Source organism: Talpa occidentalis, unplaced genomic scaffold, assembly GCF_014898055.3.
Source record: "Talpa occidentalis isolate TD23 unplaced genomic scaffold, MPIMG_talOcc4v2.1 talOcc4.14, whole genome shotgun sequence".
In the NCBI taxonomy this organism is placed as follows: domain Eukaryota; kingdom Metazoa; phylum Chordata; class Mammalia; order Eulipotyphla; family Talpidae; genus Talpa; species Talpa occidentalis.
In genome coordinates this window covers 53,749,047-53,773,759 of record NW_023601433.1, presented here as the reverse complement: position 1 = coordinate 53,773,759, position 24,713 = coordinate 53,749,047, and the positions used below count along the sequence as shown (strand labels likewise).

At 41.6% G+C, this 24,713-nt stretch overlaps 1 protein-coding gene across 2 annotated transcripts in view; it reads left to right on the top strand.

Annotated features, from left to right (window-relative positions):
- PITRM1 (pitrilysin metallopeptidase 1) overlaps nucleotides 1-24,713 on the top strand; it is a 29,570-nt gene that overhangs the window by 370 nt on the left and 4,487 nt on the right. The window contains exons 2-22 of one of the 2 annotated variants that reach the window (XM_037510542.2): nucleotides 2,208-2,313; nucleotides 4,082-4,188; nucleotides 4,500-4,651; nucleotides 5,224-5,338; nucleotides 5,414-5,510; nucleotides 6,785-6,945; nucleotides 9,843-9,969; nucleotides 10,237-10,325; nucleotides 11,225-11,353; nucleotides 11,991-12,104; nucleotides 12,279-12,375; nucleotides 12,878-13,012; nucleotides 14,106-14,244; nucleotides 17,007-17,123; nucleotides 19,642-19,774; nucleotides 21,330-21,450; nucleotides 21,571-21,647; nucleotides 21,882-22,047; nucleotides 22,341-22,441; nucleotides 23,361-23,481; nucleotides 24,109-24,180. In XM_037510542.2, coding sequence (XP_037366439.1) covers nucleotides 2,208-2,313; nucleotides 4,082-4,188; nucleotides 4,500-4,651; nucleotides 5,224-5,338; nucleotides 5,414-5,510; nucleotides 6,785-6,945; nucleotides 9,843-9,969; nucleotides 10,237-10,325; nucleotides 11,225-11,353; nucleotides 11,991-12,104; nucleotides 12,279-12,375; nucleotides 12,878-13,012; nucleotides 14,106-14,244; nucleotides 17,007-17,123; nucleotides 19,642-19,774; nucleotides 21,330-21,450; nucleotides 21,571-21,647; nucleotides 21,882-22,047; nucleotides 22,341-22,441; nucleotides 23,361-23,481; nucleotides 24,109-24,180 — 2,476 coding nt within the window. Of the gene's footprint in view, nucleotides 1-2,207; nucleotides 2,314-4,081; nucleotides 4,189-4,499; nucleotides 4,652-5,223; nucleotides 5,339-5,413; nucleotides 5,511-6,784; nucleotides 6,946-7,277; nucleotides 7,508-9,842; nucleotides 9,970-10,236; nucleotides 10,326-11,224; nucleotides 11,354-11,990; nucleotides 12,105-12,278; nucleotides 12,376-12,877; nucleotides 13,013-14,105; nucleotides 14,245-17,006; nucleotides 17,124-19,641; nucleotides 19,775-21,329; nucleotides 21,451-21,570; nucleotides 21,648-21,881; nucleotides 22,048-22,340; nucleotides 22,442-23,360; nucleotides 23,482-24,108; nucleotides 24,181-24,713 lie in introns of those variants that run through there. The other variant, XM_037510543.2, reaches the window with a different exon arrangement.

Genomic DNA, 24,713 nt, shown 5'->3' with positions numbered 1-24,713 from the left:
CCTCCTGTACCCTGACCCCTTAAGCATGTGTTTTTTCCATACCCTTAAACTTCTTTCTGGGGACTGACACCCAAAGACCTCTCGTCCAGAATTGCCTGGAGTGTCCATACTCAGAAACTCCCCCGTCGGAAGGCTCCCATACTCTTTCCTTTGGGGGCCTGGGACCTTCTGCACCCAGGGACCCCCCTTGTCTGAGGGCTCCCATATCTTGAGATTCCTCCTTTGGTCATAAGTACTCGACCCCCTTCCTTTTGGGCCCCAGTGTACCTTGTTATCCCTCTTTTGGGTTCCTGGACCCCCTATCTGCTTTTCCTGTATCCCAGGAACCCAGACCCCAGCCCAAGGACTCTAGCCAGGATTTTCTGGAGGGGTCCTTTCTAGCCCCTGAATTTCAGAGCACTCCTTTTCCCCCCACTCCCCCCAAAAGAGTTCCTGTCCCAGTCCTCAGAGTTGCAGCCACAAAAACCTGGGATAATTTTGGGCCAGGCCCAAGGATCTGGTTTGACCTGACCCCCTTTTCCTGTGGCGCCTGAGGCAATCCCAGAGTGGGTGGCCCTGAGCACAGGTTGTCAGGACTTTGAAGTGGCACTGGTCGTTGATGTGGGTTTTAATATGTGTTATAAAGGAACTGGCAGTTTGTTCTAATTAGTGTCTTTGCTCCCATTTCTTTTTGTTGTGGGTAGAAAGTCCTTAAGAGACCTGAGGCTTCCACAGGCAGTACTTGCCTTTATATTTCTATGTCCTTAATACAAATGTAGCCTCCAGAAATTAAATTATTTTTAAAGTGACTAGATGTATGGAAAAACTACTTTTAGTATCAAACCTTGACTGAGCATCACCCTATGAGTCCTTAAGCTAACATTTTGCTTGTTAAAAAAAGTTAAGTTGTTTAGTTTCATGCTAATTCACAAAACCTTGTTTAATTTCTGGTACAGTTGAACTGCTCTTCACCCTGGTGAGGAAATATGGGTGTCAGTTGTTGGGGGTACCCGTATGATGTGTTTGAGTTTGCCAGTAGGAATATTGTTCCCACATTTAAATATTTACCAGAAGGTATATCAGGGATTCCCCCCTTGTTTCCAGCATTTTATATACCTTCAGATGAGCATTTTCTTTTTGTGATTGTATGCTTAAAATACTTCAGCCCATAATTCTAGAATTTTCTAAGTTGACAAGGAAAACAGTTTTATAGAAGATCTCCATAATATTGACTTAGTCTTTTTCTCTTCTATATATATCTTTTAAAGAAATGTATTTGTGAGGGGTATTTGTTGGGTATAAAGTTAATATGGAAAATCCTGTGCAACAATGCAGTGGAGAGAACAATAATTTTAAAATAAGTTGTGGGACCACTACACAGCTTAAGGTTGCTCTAGCCAATCTTAGCTTGTCTTCCTTTCCCTCTTAGATGTAATCACTGTCCTAACAGAAATGATTGTTTCTGTTTTTACCACTTATCTACATTCCTAGGATAGATGGAGTGTTAGCTGTGTGAATAACACCTGTCTAAAATACTGGGTGTAGCCTTTGTATTTTTGTTTTTGTTGTTCAGCATTATGTGACCCACATCTTACAGCTAAGTTTATTTTTTTTAATTGATTGAATAATCTATGATGTATCTGTTCTCTTATGAATGGCTGAGTTGGTGTAGTGTTGGGCTCTTATGATTAGTGATAAGAACATGTACATATAGCTGGATGAATTACTAATCTAAATAATGCCAGATGCTGCCCCAAAGTTGTCCAACGTTTGCACTCCTACTAGTAATGGATGGGAGTTCTGGTGATACTAGACTTCCTAATTTTCACAAATTTGGTAGGTGTGCAATGGGACTTTGTTGTAGTTCGAGTTTCCTGTAATACTGTGTGGAAGAAGCCATTTTGACATGACAGTTTTTTATACAAATTAAGGGAAACTGGCATCATAACTATGTTATATTTATTTATAAATTTGTAACAATAGGTTTTCATATTTATTAGTTTATATTATGGCTCCTTAGCTGTGTTGAGAGATAAAAGCATTAGAATGAAAGAATATTAGTGGGAGTCAATTATCTGAAAAGGGAGATGTGATTCAGTTATTTTCTTTGAATTAATTATCTTGATTATGTGACAATATTTTCACATTGTTTTTTCACATTGCAACATGGTACCGTTGTTGTCATATCATTATGTAATAATCATTTTGGTTATTCTCCTATAACATAGCAATGCCATCCTCAAATCCTGGAGGTGGGGGAGTAGTAACACTGCCTGTGGGAAGGCGCTAAAGTATGAAGTCGGAGAAAAGATCCACGGATTCACTGTGAGCCAGGTATGGCGCAGGGATGGCCCTTGTGTGTTCGTGTGTCGATGCGACTTCTGCTGCACTATAGCGTCCTCCAGAGCAGACTCTGTTTCTGTCTGTGTCCTCAGGGCCTGGCTTCTCCTGTTTCCAATAGGTGTCCAGCTGAAGGGAAATTGCAAATGACAGAATTTTCTGCTTATAAAATAAGTCCAGGTCCTCACTCCTTTCCCTGTACCTGACTTTTTTTTCTGATTTTAGAAAGACTGTATCTGCACTCAGACATACCGCTTTTTTGTCACTGCTAAGCTGAATACACCAAATGCTCCGCACTGTTCGGTCTGCTTGTACTATCCAGTGAATCTGTTTCAAACTTAGGCAAATTCTGTTGTTGAGCCATTCGATTTTCAGAATTATAGATAAGAGTTTGTGGACCTATATTTACTTATCTGTATGTTAAAATGGATTTCACTTGGTTTTTGTTTTTGTTTAAACTTTCACGTCTTTCTTGCTTTATTGCAATAATTGAGAGATGTGTACTTCACTTAATTGTCTAGTTGTTGACTTCACTCTGTTGGCATCAAGCTCTAACAAATACAAAAGCAGATGGCTCTCAGTCTAGAAGGACACACGTACAGCTGTAATACAAGGAGCAGTGTGAGGAACAGCGAGGTGGAAGTACAGAGAGCAGGAAGGCAGTGCTGCTGGGTTGGGGAGGGATTAGTCTCTGGGAAGGGGCCTTTATGTTTAGACAGAACTCCATCTGTCTGTTAGCAGGACAGGAGCAGGGCCAGTGACAGGGCCCAGGAAGGTGAGTCATTTAGTTTGACTGCAGCCTAGATTCCTGACAGTGTACCAGCATTTGTAAAGTCCTGAAAGGCTATGCAGAGCAGTTTGAATTTGTAATACAACAGTTATTGTTAGAGGACATTATGCAGAATAGTAGATTTTTTTTCTTTATTTCTCAAGTTCTGTACATTCTTATGATAAACTCTAACTACAAAAACTCTCATGAGACAGTATATCTACTCATTGTAACTAATTGATCACCACTAACAAAGTGCAGTCAACTCTGAGATGCAGTCCTTAGCAGTTCCCTTTAAGCAGGTCCTTTGTGTTAGTAAGGCTCTCAGAGCAGCTCAGAGGCCCAGGTTCTAACCTTAGCCCTGCTAGTAACTTGCTTTGCAAATTCAGACACTTTATTTTTACCGTCTCTGAAAGGGGGTTTGATATGCTGTGTGGTGTCGCAATGATCCAGTATCAGGATTGAAGAGAGGGGCCCTGACATAGTCAGATGGTAAGCTACGTATTTCAGTATCAAGGACAGTGGAACTCAAGCAAGACATTATCTCAAAGTTGGGAGGGGGGTTGATTTAGACCCTCCATGTCTTGCTCTAAGGAATGAGTAACTGCTGCTAGCCTGGCTCACTACTGAACTCTCCTCATAAATGAGATGAAGCCAAGCTTAGTCCCTACAGCTTCCTTCATCTGCCCTAGCCTAAGCTTCTTTGTTTATTGACCTCCCGGCAGGGTATTATTCCAAGCATTCAGTGGGAGGGTGGGTGGAAGTGTGAGACAGCAGACATCACAGTGATGCTGACATGCCTTCAGGGCAGCCAGTATGCTCGACTTGGAGGGCCTGGATGGTGGCTCTGTGACATCGGAGAGCTGGGTCATCTCTTTGAGCCTGTGTTTCCGTGTGTTACAAGAAAGCAGCCAAGCCAGCTCCCTGTACATGATGTAACTGCCCTGAATGCCTTTTCCATCTCAACTGCTCACATTTTTCTTGTTAATTTAGGTAACATCTATCCCTGAACTGTTCTTAACAGCTGTGAAACTCAACCATGACAACACGGGGGCCAGATACTTACACCTGGCCAGAGAGGATTCAAACAACTTGTTCAGGTATGTGCTGTGTTCTAAGAACTCGTTGAATGTTTCTATATAGAATATCCACCACATACTAAGAAGTTTAAATTAAGAAGTTTAATGGCTCACTTGTATGTTTATTAACAGCATCCTAATAATACAAAGTGAACGATTGAATGGATTTATATCCTCAACTACACAGTCGGAATCAGTGACTTTATACATTGTAGTCAGACAGCATGTCGAGACTGACATAATGATTAATAATCTGAGGTAATGTTAAGACTGTGTTCTATACTGGCCAGTATGAAGCCTGACCTTTCCCATTGGTCTCTGCTTCCCCTCAGCGTGCAGTTCCGCACCACCCCCATGGACAGCACTGGCGTGCCACACGTTCTGGAGCACACGGTCCTGTGCGGCTCTCAGAAATACCCATGTAGAGATCCTTTCTTCAAGATGTTAAATAGGTCCTTGTCCACATTCATGAACGCCTTCACAGGTAAGGCATCCTGAACCAACATCCTGAATATCCTCAACATTCTGAACCAACGCTGGTGTGGGTCTGTAGGACACACCTACCTGAATTTACCTAGTTTCTAAGATAAAAGTGGGTAGTTGACACCTCATAGAAGGAAGTTATCATTCTCTAGTCTGCTTGAAAGATGTCGGAAAGAATTAAATAAAATTTTACATCATGACCAGATTATAAGAACTGGAGTTTTAGAAAAAGACATCTGCGTTTATTTATGGAGAAAGTCAAAACAATTTTGGAAATAATTGCTTTACGTTTGGTCTCTAATGTTATGTTGATGGTGTTGGAGTTTTAATTTTAGCAAATAGGGTAGTGAAGAGGCTGAGGGTGTGCATAGAGTACTACAGAGGATGGTGTCTCTTTAGCTTGTGAGGTCACTGATCAGTGCTGCTGTCCCCTGCACAGAGCTGAACCTGGCAGGAGAGGCGAGCAGGGTCAGAGAGGTAGCGCCCCTCTGTGCGGGTGAGCGGAGGCTAGAAGTGAATCATTCCTGCGGAAATCTGTTCTGTTTTAAAATCTTACTTTTCATTTGTACCCAGCTAGTGATTATACCCTGTACCCATTTTCCACACAAAATCCCAAGGACTTCCAGAACCTGCTCTCTGTGTACTTGGATGCAACCTTTTTTCCTTGCTTGCGGGAACTAGATTTCTGGTATGTATTCGTTTGTTGCTTTTAGACTTCCATGTTAGTGTCACTATCATCAAGTAATTATTTATTGTTATGTAGGCAAGAAGGATGGCGACTAGAGCATGAGAACCCCAGTGACCCCCAAACGCCCTTGATCTTTAAAGGTGTCGTCTTTAATGAAATGAAGGGAGCATTTGTGAGTATTTTCTTTTTATATTGCGCTGAATTATCTTATAAAATATTGAAATATGTAGGCTTGAAAGAGAGTTGACATTTTACTGTGTCACTTAGTATTCTTACTGTATGGGACTTCATGAATTATTTGGGGGAAAAGTTCTCTGAGTAGAAACTGGGACAATGGAAGGACCAGCTCCCAGCATTCTGGAATCTAATCTTCTGGACTAATAGTTCTCAAACTGTAACTTGGGGGCTTCTAGTGTATGCTCTGTAGGAGGTCTGCAAGACAAGAACATCTGACAGCACTAACATGGCTTCCATTCTTGCCCAAGTTGTTAGTGGAGTTTCCCCAAAGCTGTATTATGTGAGGTGCGATAATGCAATTTATGGGATAGAGAAGTAGGTATAAGAATCCAACTCCTTCTATTAAGCCATACATTAAAGAGATTTGCAACATATGCAGACAGTGCATTCTTCTAAATAATTTTCGTTTTCTGAAAAAGTATTTTTCAGAAAATGCTTGTGTTAGCATGTAATGATGGATTAAGTAAATAAGTAATTATTTTTAAATATCTTGATTTTAATTTCTAAAACAGAAAAATTACACATACAGACATAATCAAGAAATCTACATGATTGGGGGGACAGTTTTCCCTCTGGAAACCCAACAACCCCCCTTTTGCACAGCACATAGAAGAAGAAATGCTGGCATATCCCTCCTTTGGGGGCTCGTTTAATTTTGGGTTCTAATGATTGCCCTCCCAATCCCTCTTGACCTGTGAGATCTGCCCAGACATGTGTGGGACTGAGTGTACAGAGCTGTTCCTTCTCCCTTGCCTGCCACTTCGTATAGCTGGCAGCTTATTCTCATCCTCTGATACTCAATTCGGGCATCATTTCTTACAAGTACTGCCTTGAAGTTTGATTAGGGGGACAGTTTTCCCTCTGGAAACCCAAGAACCCCCCTTTCACACAGCACATAGAAGAAGGAATGCTGGTCTATACCTCCTTGTTGCAGTGCCCTTCCCCTCCCCTCAGCTATGCAGTTACTCGTTGCCCAGTGCAGACAGCCTTCTTCCATTGGAGCCAGTCCCTGCATCCCGAGCATAGACTGAGTGAATCAAGTGCTTTGTTAATAGCATATGCATGTCCTCTTTGTTTACCCTTAGAATGGTTACACTTGTAAGATATAGGTATATGCTCCTAGGAGGCGATTAATTTGCTGTAATATAATGGGATAGTGTAGGTATGTTATTTTACATCTATATTTTGTTTATGTTTTTTAATCTGAAGACAGATAATGAGAGGATATTCTCGCAACACCTTCAAAATCGACTTCTTCCTGACCACACGTACTCAGTGATCTCTGGGGGTGATCCTCTGTGCATCCCAGACCTCACGTGGGAGCAACTTAAACAGTTTCATGCTACGCATTATCACCCTAGTAATGCCAGGTAGCATTCCCTTTCTAAAGTTAACATGGTGGGATGTTGAGAGTTGACATGCTTGCATTTTCTTACACTGAATTTCATGCTTCTTCACATTTGGCTGAGAAATGTGTGCTTGAGACATTGATTTAGATGAGAGTCTTAGCTCAGTAATAAATTGCTTTTCTGATTTTTACAAGCGCAGATAAGTCTTCAGTCATACTCTGTGATGGTAATACATTCCTGGAAGATGACCCAGCCAACCCCTCTCCTATATCTGTGCTTATTTGTGACCCCCGCCCCCCATAGGACTGAAAACATGGCAGCTCTGAGTTACAGCCATTGGTCAGAGACATAGTCCCACCATGGCTGTTGCAGCTATTAGGCCTTGCATGCTTACTTTTTGATAAATCACTTGCTGCAGAGAGAGTATTAGGATAAAACACTAATACTTGTATTTATAGACATGAAGCAGTAATGTAAAATCATATTTGCAGGAATACTTCATAGAAATGTTTTCATTATGAAAACTTTGCAGCACACAGAAAAATACAGAGAATAGAATAATGACCTCCCCCTCATTTCCTAGGTAAGTTTAGCCAACATTTTTTGCAGGAAATTATAGACATCATGATTACCCTTAATACTTAGATTGTGACCCTAAAACACTAGAATATTTTGTTACATAAGAAAATAGCAGTTTCGGGCCTCCCCGGTGGCGCAGCGGTTGAGTGCTGGGTTGCGAAGCTGCCCGCGGCCTCTACGGTGCCCGTTCGATCCCCGGCTGCTCCCCGGCCACCGGAGGAAGGTCCCACATGGCACGCAGACCTCTCCTGCCGCCCACTGCTCCCCTCAGCAGTGTACTTCGGTCCTTCTGCCTGCTCTGCTCCCCGCTCTGGCTCTGGTGAATTCTCTCACCCTCCCGCGCTTCTGACTGTACCCAGTGCATGTATAAACAAAACAAACAAACAAATAAATAAATAAAACATGCCTCTATTAAAAAAAAAAAAAAAAAGAAAATAGCAATTTCACATTTAATCACATAGAGTACTTACCTAAAACCACGTTCTACTCTATTCTAAATTCACAGTTCCTGGTTGTCCCCAGATGTTCTTTTGATCCCCATGAGCCTACTTTGTCTGTGTATCTCTTTGTTTTTTAAGTCTTCATTCTTATTATCATTGACAAGTTAAACACATCAGACCAAGGCTTCCTCTGGACTTTTTACCTGGACCATCCGACTGCCTCTCTGTGGCACTGGGGACACGTTCCCTTGTTTCCTCAGAGCTGAACATGCTTCTCCTTCATAGATGTATATCACCTGCTATGTCTGTCTTCTACCTGCTTATTGGCAGTGGAGATGCCAAAGCCTGTTTGCTGGCTCAGACCCCTCTCTTCAAACCTGATTTTCTCCCACAACCCTAACAGGTGCCTTGTGAATATTGAGTTTCTCATGAACCTGTTCTTGTTATATCATTAATGACTGATGCCGAGAGCAATTCCTTTAGTGTAGTTTGCAAATTTTCCTAAAATTTTTGCAAATTTATTTCTTTTAAATTATTATCTGGGCTTCTGTAAAGAGGTGCTTTCTTCCCATTAGTGGGGCTGTGGGGTACCCTGAAATATTGCTGATGGCAAAGACAGTGATTCTCCACCTTTACTGTCCAGCTTTAGGGGAGATGGTAGCAGCAGCTCCTCCAGTGACAACAGAAGGAGCTTTTTTAAAAAGTGTTGTTTGGCTTATTTTACTTTTTTAATACTATTTTGACTTCAAAGAAATATTGTTAACATATGTTAGGTATTTGAGATTATATAATCAAATGGAATCTTTAATTTTTTTTTGAATTTTATTTTATTTATACATACAAGAACTGGGGTGTAGACTAGAGGTTTGGGGGGTGAATAGTTTCACCAGAGATAGAGAAGGGAGCAGAACAGGTGGATCTACCAAAATATACACTGCTGAGGGGAGCAATGGGCGAGCCAGGAGTGGTCTGCTGTGCCATGTGGGTAGCTTCATGGCCAGGGTTCAAACTCATGCTGCAGTGGCTAGCGATAGCTTGGTAGCACTGAGACTTTCACCCGTGCCACCAGGGAGGCCTGGAATCTTAACTTTTTTATGCTCAGATTGCCCCAATATAATCCAAGGGTGTTCTTTTTAACCTGCGCTGTCTTTCTGGCAGTTCTTTTGTCTTTAGTAAGTGGTTTCTGGTCCACACCCCCACCCAGACTCACTCTGCTTCAGGATTGTAGTGTGCATTTCTCTGAGGAGTTCACTGAATGGAAAAGGGCATTTATACCAGCATTTGGGTGGGCTTGGGGACACTCATTGTTCCATGTTATCACTTCTAGACCTTTGAGTGGAAATTAATGAAGACAAGCATACTAGTTCCCAAAACCATAACCATAGCTTAAACAACAATATAGTAAATAAAAAGGTCACCTGTACCATTGTAATACCTTTTGTCCATTTGAAGGAATATGTTGTCCTAAAAATGTGTAACCTGAAACTTACATCCTAAAATGAAACTTCATTAAATTCTTTCGTTTGTCAGTCTTAGATGCGTTAATATATGACTATGACCGTAGCCAAATCTTAAAATAATTTAGCGTATAACTTACTTGGTTTTGTGATATCTTTACAGCAGATTTGACAGAAGATAAAGAACAATTTTTACCAGATTTCATTAATTGCTTCTGTTTAATTTGTGTTGTGTTTGTGAAACAGTTGTAACAGTAAATGCTTCTGTTTGCTGTTTGTAGTTAAACTAAATAGAATAGAATGTGTTTTTGTAGAGTTCTTTTTGGTATGGAAACTGACATATCATCTGCTATACACTGTATGCCTTCCCTTTCATACAAAAGCCATTTGTTTTTCTAATCTTTTAAAATAAAGTAGACTGATAGAGTCTCAAAATTTTCAGGTTCTTCACTTATGGAAATTTTCCATTAGAACAGCATCTGAAACAAATTCATGAAGAAGCCTTGAGTAAATTTCAGAGAATTGAGCCAAAAACCGCAGTGCCAGCTCAGAAGCCTTGGGATAAACCTGTAAGTGCTTGCTCAAGTTTTTACCATGTCTATGAAATACATTAAGATGAAGGCCAGAATTGTGTGTCAGCAATAGGACTTTGAGATGTTGTGGTCTCTGCAGTGTATTAAGAACTTCTCAAGCCTAATGAATGATTGTTTGAAAAGAAAGTAAATTTAATGAAAAGCATTTCTTGTACCATTTTCTCAATTCAGATAACCTGTGCCAGTATAAACCTGTTAATTCTTACTCTGTGCGAGCTTAAAAAGCATCACATTGTCTTGCAGAGGGAGTTCCAGATCACATGTAGCCCAGACTCACTGGCTGCAGAGTCCTCTAAACAGACAACTATCAGTGTCAGTTTCCTCCTACCAGAGTGAGTGTCACTATGGAAATTCCTGTTGTTGGTAACAGTTGGATCAGGTGCTGGGCACCAGAGCGTGGCGGTGACTTTGCCAATCAAGAATAAATGGATACGTGGTTACGATCTAGGAATCCGGGATTTTAGCATTATCTTAAGTTGTTTTAGGTGAAAATGCTTTGGTAGCCATCAAGAAGAGAAGTCATAGATTTATTACACTTTAGGGTTCATTCCTGTAAAGAAAAGATTGAGTCAAAACATTGTTAACATTTGGGGATCACAGATGCCGTGGAGCAGGGGAGAGCAGTGTGAGTACTGGCCTCATTTGGGGATCACAGATGCCGTGGAGCAGGGAAGAGCAGTGTGAGTACTGGCCTCAGGAACATGCGTGGCACACACGACTCAGTTAGAGACAGGGTCCCTGGACGGTCCGCAGGAAAGGAAGAAGGCTCCTCTGCTGTCTTGGGATGTCTCCTCAGCTGTCCAACATCACGTCCTACCTACTTCTTGCCTTGCTTTAATGCTGGTGGTGCAAATGCAACTTAAATAGTAAATGTCAGAGTGTTTGAACATGGTCAAGCCATCACATTTGATGTGCAGCTACACCAACTTTTTGGTCTTGAACCAAAAAAAAAACAAAGCAGTGTAGTATATAAAAACTTTGCAAGCACAATAATATTATTCTTTTTTGCTAATAGAAATATATAAATTAAAATAGAGATTAAATAGAAATATATATTTTTGCTAATAGAAATATATGATTTAAAATAGAGATTGAAATGAAAATGCTTTCTAGTAGACGTCAGCTTCTTTAGAAATAACCATGTCAATTAGTGATTTTTGATGATTTTAAAAATGTATTTAAGGACCAATGCTCCCTCCCCTCCTAACTCTATGTTTTTATTTTAATGAAGCATCACTGATACATTTGAAGCCTTCACGTTAAGTCTATTGTCTTCGCTCTTGATTGGTGGACCCAACTCCCCCTTCTACAAAGCCTTGATTGAATCTGGACTTGGCACAGACTTTTCTCCTGATGTTGGGTAAGTTTTATTACTAGGTCAGATTACGGTTCATAACTGAAGGCAATTTTGACATTTTAGTGTCTGGACACATTTTTGGTTGTCATACTGGGGAAGAGAGTTCTTGGCATCTGGTGGGTGGAAGTCAGGGATGTCGGAGGCTTAACCCCCACAGTCAGAGGATCCTTCCTCCACACTCCCCTAATCCAGCACTGACTACATTAGATTATGGTTCCAGTAAGAACTGGTTATGTCTCCTGTAGGGTATATTGGTCAAAAAATCCCCCCAAAACAGCAAGATAGATTTTCAGATTTTCTAAGATCTCAGAATGGCATGTTTGCTGCCTGTTCCAAAAAGTCAGGTGACATTTAGTCTTTGAAATCTAGAATTGTGTAGAACTTGGTAGTCCTCTTTTCTTAGATTCTTTTATGGTAGCTAGTGTTTAAATTATATTGCTTTTAGAAATGTTAAAAGGACATGAATGTAAACGTGATTTATCTGATCTGAAGCAAATATCTGAGGACACTGCTTTAATTGGCTTTTTCATGGAAGACTTGAGAGTTTAAAGTTCTGTTGTGGTGGAGTATTTGTTCTTTACATAGTGCACGTGCTAAGCAAAAGTTACGGATTCTGATGCGTTTTCTAATTCGTATGTAGGTACAGTGGCCACACCAAGGAGGCCTTCTTCAGTGTGGGCCTCCAGGGAATTGCGGAGAAAGACATCGGGGCAGTTCGAGACATCATTGATAGGACAATTGATGAAGTTGCTGAGTAAGTGCACAGTCCACAGAGACTAGCTCGCCTTCTGGGTTTCAGTGAGGGGCCCGAGCCTCCCCATGTGAAAAAAGAAACATCTCTTCACACTTAATTGTGTCATTATTCCCGTTTCCTTGTGTGAAAACACTGGTGTCCTTTCAGCAGCTTACTTCTTTCTTATCTCTGCAGAAAAGGATTTGAGGATGATCGCATTGAAGCCTTACTTCATAAAATTGAAATACAGATGAAGCATCAGTCTGTCAGCTTTGGGCTTGCCCTGACCTCGGTGTGTGATTTCTCAGTTGGCGCCTGCGTTTCCTTTTTTTTTTTAAATCTTTGTGAACAGTAGTTCTTGAGAGCTCTGAAAGTGTAGGTTGAAATTCATAATGTCTTTCATTTGAACCTTGAAAGTTATGCTCTTTTGGATCTCATAAAAATTTTATTTAGTTTAATTTTACAATATATATTTTTTTACTAGCTTATTTAATGACTGCTATCTTGTTTTTAGGTAAAAGATATATCCAGAATATTTTGGGTAGGAATTTATGAAAACTGTTGATATGTTGGTAATTGTATTTATTAATTTATTAACTGTACTCTCATGTTAGGAGAAAAGCAGGTTTAAAGTGAGAATTTACCTTTTCTTCTAACCAAAGTGACAATTTTTCTTAACAGTCATTGTAGTACTTTTAAATACAGAAACTGTCTTAATGCCATGTCTGTGATGTTTACTAAGCTAATGTAGGGCATACTGTGATGTGCATCATGGATTTGAAATTCTGTTTCAGTACATAGCTTCCTGCTGGAATCATGATGGGGACCCTGTGGAGCTCCTGAAGCTGGGAGGTCAGGTGGCTCAATTCAGGAAGTGCCTTGAGGAAAATCCTAAGTTTTTGCAAGAGAAAGTAAAACAGTATTTTAAGGTAAGACAAATGGAGATTTTGTATCGCTGAAATTAGTAAAAAGATCTACGTAAGTCAGTTTTTGTTAAGAAGGTGATATAATTTCCTAAGTAAAAATTCAAATGCAGATATTAACTAAAAGATTGTATTTTCTGCATTCTAATGCAAGTCAGCTTTTTTATATGAGTGTTTATATTTTTGTATATGAACATATAAACAAACCATCTGTATATATTTTGTTAATAGAAAAATTATATGAAATATGAGACCACACACCTGAGTGTGAATATTCAGGTTATTTTTATGAAGAATGTTTGCTTGCTCATTTCCTTAGACTTCTGAGTGTTTGCACCTGGTCTGTGTTCTCTGGGGTATAGGCATTAGTGTGGTAGAGCTTGCTGTGAGAGCCGTGGTGAACCTGAATGTTGTCTATGCTGAAGTCAATCAGGACTTGATTTCAGGACTTAGAGATTTCTCTAAGTTGAGGCTTTGCATCAAGCTCCTGTGTTCTTCTCTCACCTCTCTGTAGTATTACAGGTGAACACTTTATTTAATTGTTGAAATAAGAAGGGAGGCATAATCACTTCACCTATATTTTCATATTATGTCAACATCATAATTTATATTCATGGAGAATTTAATTCTACCGTTTGAGAAACTAACATTGAGTAATGAAGACTGAATAAAATTATTCTGTTCTGAGTCAGTTTAAAGTCAAAGATTAATATTTTAAAATGAAATTTTTGGTATAATCAAGGTGTAAAAATGTTAAATATGGTATATTTGTGGTTAAGACAGTAAATTTAATAATAATTATCTTAATTATTACATAATCAACATAAGACACTGTTTACCAGCCTAGCATCGAAATGTCAGCTTGCTGGTGGTGATAGCAGTATATTGAATTACATGTTTACCATGTGGTCAGTATTGTTAGAATTTCACATGGCTCAGGTACTCTGTGAAAAGCCACCCTGGACGTGAGTTCTGTTATGGGCACTTTAAAATGGGAAAAGTGAACCGTGGCCCAAGAGCACACTGCGGAAGTGGTTCAGCATGTCAGGATTTAATACAGTCTTGTTTTAATTGGTTTTATGTTTTCTGGTTATTGCAGAATAATCAGCATAAGTTAACTTTATCAATGAAACCAGATGACAAGTATTCTGAGAAACAAGCACAAATGGAAACCGAAAAACTAAAGGAAAAGGTCAATTCCCTTTCTCCAAAAGACAAGCAGCAGATCTATGAAAAAGGTCAGATATATACTTTGTATTTAGTAATTCGTAGCCTTCACAACCCCAGTGACCTTTATATTGAGTTTACAGTTGGAGCCAAGAATTATTTCAACGAACAGATATTTACTGGGCATCTACAAAGTTCTACATTTGTTGTGATGGAAAGGGTCAGCTGTGAGATTCGACTTTGTTTTCAGAAAATTCGTTTTACACTAGAAAAGAGGTAGCTTTATAAATTCTATTTATTTTACGAATTTGGAAATACTTTTATTTACCAGGGCTGTAATTTGCTACTGAAATGTACTGCGCTGTAGTTGATTGCAAATGAGCACAACAGACAGGCCACACTGTGAGTTCAGGAGAGACAATCTCTTGAGGGATAAAGGCTGTAACTACGGTCCTTGTGGTGCAGGCATGGACAAGGACTAATTGTGCTAAACCCAGACATACCATAAAGTCCAGCTGTCCTACTCCTAAGTATTTGCAGAAGAAAATTGACAGTGCACGAAACTTAGAGTAGCCCAGTTTCTATCAGCATGGTATATCCACATGGTGAAATACTACTCAAGCACACACAGGAATAAGATATGGCTCTGCTCCATATTGCTAAATCTCACAAGCATTGTCCAGATGAAATAAGTCAGACATGAAAGAATACCTATGGAATAAGTCAATTTATTTATTCAAAACCTTAGAAATGGCAAAAATCTAGTGATAGGAGGCAGGTGCAGCCAGCATTGGGGCAGGGACTGCTTGCACAGGCCATCGGGGAACTTTCTGTGTGGGTGGAAATGTTTTATATCATGATGTAGCAATTAATACCACTTTATACATTTGTCAAACCTCTGAACTATAGCTTTAAAATTGCAAATTTTTATTATAGGTAAATTATATATAAATTTTTTAACATTTAAATATAATTTTTTAATAAAGATTATGAAAACATACAGTATATGCATGTAGGTGTTTTTTCCTCCCCCCATCAGGAAAAAAAATAAGTATGTGGACTGAGATTATGGGAGGAATTATCAGGCATCACAGGACTTGGGGTTGACTCTATGTAGGAAGCAAATAATTCCATTTGATCATGCTAAGCTTGAGGTGATACAATTTTAAAAAAATGAAAAATTAATGTTAACATGTAGCCTATAATTCTTGCTTTCTGAATTTTTGCTAACACAGTACAGTTATTTTAAGTTCTGTGGTGGATTTAACATGCTAATCATGATTAATGAAGACACAAACTTCTGTAAGTGCCCTTGGACTGGTTCCATCTTACTTTTTTCAATCAGGGTCATCTGCAGTCCACAAGGTCATTACACACGCAAGCAACAGAGGCTAGTTCTCTAAGTTGTCACATTACCAGCCTGGCTGTGGGGTATGTTCTTTCAAGGAACCAGTTGACACCCATATGTGGATTAATGAGGCCTTTATTCAAAAGTGTATTTTTATATTACAGACTCACTGACAAGTCCTGTAGCAGGACTTAATACTTGTGCATTGAATGCCTCTCTCAGGCTGTAAGTCTGGAGCGTGGACTTCAGTGTGAGCAATATGAGTCCAGCTCCAGAAAGGGAAGGTATCTGATTTATTAAAACTTAATAGTCCCCCAATTTGGGGGTTGCCTGCATGTACTGTATTAAGTTCAGTGAAAGTTTATAATGTGGTTGAAGAAGAAGAAAATTCTAGAAGTTTCTGTGCAGACCACTGCATGCTCTGAGAACTGTAGTGGTGTTAGGCAGGTGCATAGTGATTGAAGATGGTGGCCCATGAACTGCTTCTAAGTCTAGAGGGTGAACAGTCAAGAGGTGGAAAACATCTGAAAATCTGGGGGCTGAGTTCACCGAGGAGGTCATCACCCTGGGACCAGGGCCTTGAGAGTCTAGAGAGTGTAAGCTTTATGTCGCAGTATCTCTTGGGCTCACCAAAGAGCTAGCAGGAGAGGCCAGGTTATCTTGTCTTGCCTTGGGGCACAGGGTAGAAGAAATGCCTATGAAGACATGGCCGAGGTCCCAAGTAAAGGTCCCATGTAAAGACTCTCAAGGAACTTGAGGGAGGCCGAGGTGAAGGTCAGTGAGCCACTCCACTGTGTGGGTCTGCTCATCAGCTACCAGGAGGGTGTGTTAGCATGAGTTGGAGTAAGCCCTGTGGATCCTATAGGTGAGATGACATGTTTGCTGGTTCATTTGCCGATATTTTAAAAGAATCACTCTCACAGGCACACTCAGCCTCTGACAGTCTGTGTTCTGTCACCGGCACAGAAAAGGGAAAGTTATCTTCTCTGATCAGATCAACCCATGAGCAGGCCAAGGACATGTAGTTTGAAGCATTTCTATACTTTGTGAAATTTATGTCTTCACACAACTTTTGCTGAGATCAGGAAAATGAAATATGAATAAATAAGCACAAAAGTCATTACATGTCAGTTCAGATAGAAATGTTTTGAACCTTTGAAAGCCAGTTTATCTACTATAAAATTTGGGGAAGTGGGTGGAGAGGAAACTGAGCAAACCTTTGCCCCCCATCAGAGTTGCTTTTTAGGAAGCTGGGATGAGAATTAGAAAGGCCCCGTGCTGAGCAGGTTATGAGCCTGTGATTTAGCTGACTTGGCCATGGCAGATGCCTGCAAACTGTGGTGCCGATGGGGTCCCAGTGTGGTGTGGGGTGTCCAGTCTTGATGTAAGGTCTCACAAAGGGAGAGGACAAATTGCATAGAGAGGACCTTTTAATTATTATCCTGAACATTCATTTATCCCCTCCTTTCCCCCACTTTTTTTTAGGTTTAAAATTGCAGACTGAGCAGAGTAAACCTCAGGATGCCTCTTGTCTGCCAGCATTGAAGGTGTCAGACATCTCGCCCACTCTTTTATTCACAGACTTGGAGGTGGCCTTGGCAGGTAAGTACTCTGCACCGACCGACGTGTTCATGGCTGCTCAGACTCGTCAGTGAGGGTTTCTGTACCCATGAAAGTAGAGTCACATAGTGACTGTTTTCCTTAAAGCTTGGGAGTACCCCTATAATTTTATATTCTACTTTGCTATTCAGGTTTCTTATAGATGTCTGTTTTTTTTTTTTTTTAAGATTTATTTATTTATACATGCACTGGGTACAGTCAGAAGCGCGGGAGGGTGAGAGAATTCACCAGAGCCAGAGCGGGGAGCAGAATAGGCAGAAGGACCCAAGTACACTGCTGAGGGGAGCAGCGGGCGGCAGGAGAGGTCTGCGCACCATGTGGGACCCTCCTCTGGTGGCCGGGGAGCAGCCGGGGATGGAACTGGCGCTGCAGAGGCTGCAGGCAGCTTTGCAACCCAGCGCTCAACCGCTGCGCAACCAGGGAGGCCCTTATAGATGTCTGTTAACGTTCAATGATGATAGACTTCTATGGCCAGGCCTAGTAGTGTTTGTTTTCTGCCAGTGGAGTTAAAGGGCACTGGGGTTTGTTGCTTCTAGAAGCCTGTGGCTGTTTTAAGTGCAGGTCTTCACAAATCCAGGTCTTCTCTGAGCCCTTGGCCCAGACTTGCTCTTGTGCTCAGCCTCAGACTAGAAGAGGTGACAGGATGAGGAGAGGGGTGTGCAGCATGTAGGAGGGGCGGGTTGTGGAGAGTGGAGGGAGGTATGGCTCTGTACCATCTCCAGTCTCATCCTAGAGTTCCTTCTGGGATGGGGCTGTGCCGCTGCTTCAAGTTGTTGAAGGTGCCCGATTTCACTCTGGCTTCTGGTTGGAAGCTGTCAGTTTAGAAGTCCCCAGACTGAAATAGCATCAAGAAAGTGTTCATGACTAGAAATCCATTCCAGATTCACAACAAGGGTCGGTGCCCCCTGGGTGTGATTCTTCCAGGCATAGGGCAGAGAGAAATTTAAAGAATCAAGCAGGGGAGTGGGCTCCTGAACTTAAGACATCTGAAACTTCGACTGACAGGAATTTTCAGGCAGAAAGCTGGAGTGTGGGGTCTTCTTTGTTAATCAGGAAATGGCTTTCCTGTTTCTCTCCTACCCTTCCATCAGGAGGGAACAAGATGTTGCTGATCTTAGTAGTCCCTGGTGAGGAAGGGGTGAATAGGTGTTCTTTCATCGTTACCAACAAGAAGTTGAGTCAACTGCTTACTTTTTCCCCGAAGTCCCATCATACAACTTAGAAACAAGACTCAAATTAGGTTCTACAAAGCAAATGAGACACATGCTATCTGGAATCAAATTACCTGTCAGGTGCTGACATTTTGTTGGCTTTCCTGGTGGGCCTGAACTTAACTCTGCTGGAGTTTCTGGTAGCAGTGCAGCACTCACTTGAACCCTTCGATTGTATAAAAAAATGAGTGGGCTAGTGACTTGCTACAGAAATGCACTTGAGTGTCACTTTGATTTCTGTGCTACATCTCTAGCTTACCTTGCATTTTTAACGGTGCTTATCCCGTTTGTCACATGATTTATGTTGGTATAAGCACATGTAAACAAAATCTTTTCTGGAAAGTAGAGTTAATATCCCTGCCCCCCCCCCTTTTTTAAAGATTTATTTATATAAGAACCGGAGTACAGGCCAGATGCGCAGGAGGGTGAGAGGGTTCACCAGAGACAGAGTGGGGAACAGAACAGGCAGACTGACAAAATACACTGCTGAGGGGAGCAGTAGGCGAGACAGGAGAGGTCTGCAGCGCCACGTGGGACCCTTGCCGGCTGGCCGGGATCGAACCGGCACTGCAGAGGCTGCAGACAGCTTCACAGCGCAGTGCTCAGCCTTCTGCGCCACCAGGGGAGGTCCTCCCTGCCCTTTTTGACCCCCCTTAATTGTGGTTTGTTGGTGAAGCCTGTTGCTGTTGGTTAAAAGCACTAGTAACTCATCAGTCAGGGCTTAGTTCCTCCGCCAGCTTAGGGCCGTGGGTGAGAGATATAAGATGGACAATAGCACCTGCCTGGTAGGTGAAACAAACCTTGGGGCACGACTTCGATGTACAAATAGACGTATGTACAAATAGGCTGCATGGTGGGCCATGGGACCTCAAAGGGGAGCCGGACTAGTTTGGGAATGAGTGACTTTGGTGAAAGAGTGGGTCAGATGTAGCTTGGTTACCTGTAAGGATCTGTTCTCATGAAAGGCAGTGTCTGAGTGAAGGTCATGAGGGTAGAAAAAAGATGGGTGAGGAACAGCTTGAAGGCTGGGTTGATCTGAATACCGAACATTATTATATGTTTTGCTCTAAAAGCAAATTTTCTTCATTTTCTTGTTAAAGACTGTTTCTGTTTTTACCATGATGAAAGTGTAGTGGGGAAATCTGTGTAAATTAGAGCAAATGGATAGTATTAAATTGTCAGTCTCTACCTTTGAGAAGTATTGGCATTAGTTTTCAAATATTAAAAGGGGATTAAAGGACTAAAATTTTCTCATAATGAAAATAACTTAAGCCCTTTTATTTCTCCAGCTGCAGAAACCCCCGTCCAGTACTGTGCCCAGCCCACCAACGGCATGGTGTACTTCCGCGCCTTCTCCAGCCTGAACTCCCTGCCCGAGGAACTCAGGCCCTATGTGCCGCTCTTCTGTAGCGTCCTCACCAAGTAAGTCTTGTGCGAGGCAAAGACACCCACATTTATAGGACACCTTGTCTTTGTGTATTTCACTAATTGGGATTTTTGGGGCTTGTGGTTATTTGTGATTTAATGCACCAGTTGTCACTTTTCAATGACTTGTTCTTTCAAAACTTGTATTGCTGCTACAGTATACAACAGTTAATACTTACCTAATATATTTGTTCACAGTTTTTCTTAGGAAAAGTAATTTTCTTACTAAAATATATTGCATATATATGAATCCAGAGTATAAAGAAATTGTTACAGATACATGATTCTCAACAATTAAGTTTTTTATAAGATTATGAAAAGTGATTTTTTTTTAATCAGAAAATGTAAGTGATGAAATAAATATGGCATGGAGGCCTGGGATTACCTTGAGGTTGTGCCATGGACCCCTTCTTTTGAGCTAATTTTTTTTTTAAGATTAATTTTTTATTTATGCAATAGCTGGGGTACAGGCCAGAGATGTGGGAGGGTGAGAGGGTTCACCAGAGACAGAGCGGGAAGCAGAACAGGCAGGCTGACAAAATACACTGCTGAGGAGAGCAGCGGGTGTGACAGGAGAGGTCTGCTTCACCATGTGGGAATCCCCCTGGCCGGCCGGGAATCCAACCTGCACTGCAGAGGCTGCGGACAGCTTCACAGTGCTGCGCTCAACCTGCTGTGCCACCAGGGAGGCCCCTTTTGAGCTAATTTTGTGATTCCTGTTACTCCTCAATAAGCAAATGTCTGGACACAGACAGCTGCATCTCCGTGTTCCTCTGCTCAGTCCCAGGCCTAGGCGGCTGACTCGGGGAAGATAGTCAGAGCTTAGGTTTTCCTTCCCTACATTCCAGAAAGTTGGAGGAAAAGATTCCCTGTGGGTGCAGGGAGGACTACCCAGCTGCCAAAAGTGAGTGGAGATTTTGTGTAGAAGCAGCTAGTGGGTATGGGGCCCTTCCTCCCTGGCTGAGATTCTGAGCATATGAAAACGTCTTTAATCTTGTGGATGGCCCTGCCCTTTCTTTTAACTATTGCTTCAACTGCTTGGCCTTCTGTGGATCCCATAGCTTTAGAAGACACCTCAAAGTTGGTGCCGTGGCTTAAATTTCTTGGAGGAGCAGCAGTTAGAATGTGTTTTTCCAAAATCATCCATACTAAGGGGGCCTGTTTTTTTTTTTTTTTTTTTTTTTTGTGAAAAAAAATCTTAAACTAAAAAAGCATACTCTTTTTATTTATTCTTTAAGAATACTAAAATTTGAGTAGATGAAATATGTGTCAGCATATTGTAGAGGAAAAAAATAATGGGGAACTCAAACATTTCACAGCTTAGGACTGGGAAAGCATTCAGTGTATTTGCAGTTCTGGACAGTAGTTGAGCATCTGGTGCATTAGATTCTGCTGGGTTAGCTCCCACCCGGGCAGAGAAGGGGGACCACGTGAGGGAATGCAGACACACATCATGCTGTGTGATGAAGCGTAAGAGGCTCGTGAGGGCAGTGGCTTTTGGCTTGTTGCAGCAGAGGTGGCGCTGGTCATATGGGGATCTTTCCATCCACAGGCTAGGCTGCGGGATTCTCAACTACAGGGAACAAGCGCAGCAGATCGAGCTGAAGACGGGAGGCATGACTGTGTCCCCCCTCGTGCTCCCTGATGACTCACACCTGGACTCCTATGAGCAGGTAACGTCTATTTGTACATCGAAGTCGTGCCCCAAGGTTTGTTTCACCAGTATCTTTTTCTTTTCAGTTTACATCAAATTAATCTCCTTTGTGTTTTTTTTTTTTTTTTTCATGATTTAGGGTGTACTTTTTTCATCTTTCTGCCTCGATAGAAACCTGCCAGACATGATGCATCTGTGGAGTGAAATATTTAACAAGTAACTATTTGCAAAGATGTACATCCTGGGGTGTATCAGAGATGGAGTCTGAAAGGAGAATTTACTCATTTGTTGGTTGTTGATTTTTTTAGCCTAATTTTACTGGTAGTTCCTTTGAACTTGTAAATTCCTGAAGCTTAAATTGTCTGAAAAGTTATACTTACTTAATACATTTTCCATGATACTGCAGGGAGAGTGGGTGGGCATGTAAGGCTTTATTTTTCTTTCTTACAGCCCATGCTTCGAAGAAGAGGAACACTTCAGAGTGTTGGTGAAGATGGCTGCCCAAGAGCTTTCGAATGGGATCCCAGACTCTGGGCATCTCTATGCGTCCATCAGAGCAGGCAGAACCCTGACGCCTGCTGGAGATTTGAAGGAGACCTTCGGTGGGATGGATCAGGTGATGAGCACAGGGAGCATTTGTTATTTGGGTTAGCCAGGTCTTCCAGGGTTAGTGTTCTCTGGTAATGAGTTGTTAGAGTTGAGGAAAACTATCTCTAATTGACCAAATTTCATGGGGAGGAAACTTTTACTCACCATTCCCTTTCCAGCCCCTCAGTCCACAGAATCGTGTCAACCAGTTCCGTAGCTGTTTGTATCAGGGATGAATATTTCTGGACTTGGGGTGGGTCTTCTGGTTCTCCCTCAGTCTAGTGAGGGTTCTACCTCAATGTGTCAATTTCTCTGGCTTAGGTGAGGTTGATGAAGAGAATTGCGGAAATGACAGACATCAAACCCATCCTGAAAAAGCTCCCGCGCATCAAGAAACATTTATTAAACTGTGATAATATGAGGTATGGATGCAGAGCAGTTGCTGCACCGCCTGGAGTAGTTAATATTTCATAGTATCTACTATTATTAATTACAGTGGGTTTAGGGCCAGAAGGGGAAAAAATATACTATTGCTGTATATCTTCTATTGTATTATACATTGTGCATTTACTGTTTTTTTTTTTTTTTAAGATTTATTTATTTATTTATTTATTTATTTATTTATTTATTTATTTATTTATTTATTTATACAAGCACTGGGTACAGTCAGAGGCACGGGAGGGTGAGAGAATTCACCAGAGCCAGAGCGAGGAGCAGAGCAGGCAGAAGGACTGAAGTACACTGCTGAGGGGAGCAGCGGGCGGCAGGAGAGGTCTGCGCGCCATGTGGGACCCTCCTCTGGTGGCTGGGGAGCAGCCAGGGATTGAACCGGCGCTGCAGAAGCTGCGGGCAGCTTTGCAACCCAGTACTCAACCGCTGTGCCACTGGGGAGACCCGCATTTACTGTTTAGTTCTAGTAATTTTCATATGATAGTAGTATTTGTGATTCTATAGAATTTGGAAGTTATATAAAAATATTGAGAGTAGGATTTCTCTTCTAGACAGTAATTTTGAATTTATCCTCCTGGTAATTAAGCCTGAAGGCACTGTTGGCAGAGCTTAACATCTTTATTATCCATCCTTGCCCCTTTAGAACAGACTTTGGAGGTGAAATGCATCTTGATAACTATTCATTAGCTGTTACACATTGAAATATGTGAAGACTTTGATAAATTAAAGCACTGTAGAGATGTGAAATGGCTTAATTATTTCCTTATTTTAGTTACTCTTTAACATTTTGAAAACACTATAGAAAAAGTCTTTTTTTGTGTTATACAAAATGTAGTTTTAGTAAAACTTTCATTTTTTAAAATTACTTTCTGCATATATACTTTTAAACAGATGTTCAGTGAATGCCACTCCTCAGCAACTGCCTCAGACAGAGAAAGCTGTAGAAAACTTCATCAGAAGCATTGGTCGGAGTAAAAAGGAACGGAAGCCTGTGCGCCCCCATGTGGTGGAGGTGAGGTAGTGCTGGGGTGGTGGGGCAGGAGGGTATTTCCCAGGTCCCAGGTGTCTTATGTCACCATGTTAACTCCCTGAACTATCCTGTGGGTGCTGATGTCCCCACTGCACAGGTGAGGAACCCAGCGTAAGGGGTCTGCAGCTGGCCTGTCGACCCAGGTAAAGAAACCAGTTGAGACCAGGTGGTTGGGTATTTTCATCTATGCTGTTATCGCTTGAATCTTGTGGCTGAATCTTCTTTCCCAAACAGGCCTGTTTGGGACATGCTGGTAAAAGCAGAAATATGTTGGGTAACACCCGGCCGTCACCCATCTGGTTACACCTGGGTTGCATCAGCTAATCTGATCAGTCTGATTAACTAGAATGTGGGTTCATGTACATCAGCAGGGATTGGGGAAGCTTCGGTTCTCAGACCCAAGGTTGACCGGCAGTCTCTGCAGGTGCCCTGTGAAGGCCACTGCTCCTTCCCATCTGACAGTCTCATGAAGCTCCCCTTGTTTAAAATGCTGACAGTGTTATTTAGAACAGCTTTGCTCTGGTAATTTTCTAGAATATACCCTACATAGTTCACATGCATTTGGGATTTTTTTTTCTCTAATCTCTCTTGGAAATGATTTATTTTCAGAAACCTTCACCTAGTGGGTCTGGTGAAAGCACACACATCAGTGGCTCCCAAATCATAAGAAAGCTAATCACGGTAAGTCAACACTCACCGTCTATGCAGATGAGCCCGTGCCGACCCCTGTTGAATACCTAGTGGCCCTAAGTCTTCTGGGGGCAGCCTGTTTGTAGATTGCCAGTCAGGCGCCTTTTTCCATTGAATATTGAGGGGCCACTAGCATCCTTTTTCTGTGGACAGCTTGCCTAATGGCTTTCTGGTACTAATTAGAGGTGTCCCTCCAGGAATCTCTCACTGTGCAGCTTAGCTTCAATCTAACAAAACTAACCACTCACACTAGTTCACCTTCAGCTGGGCAGTGGAATCCCTTCCTACTCAGCCAGGGTGGTTATGGTGTCACATTACCCAGCAAAGGATGGCAGTTTTAACAGTTGTCCGTGGGGAAACATAAAGCTGTAGTCACGGTCAACTACTTACATAATGCTGGCCATAGAAGGAGTTTTCAACAGAATACATTCTGTAGCATTGCGTCCAGGTCGGAATATTTGCCTTTAGTTTGAAAGTGGAAAGCTGGGTGGAGCAACATGTCCATCATTCTAACTCTCACATGC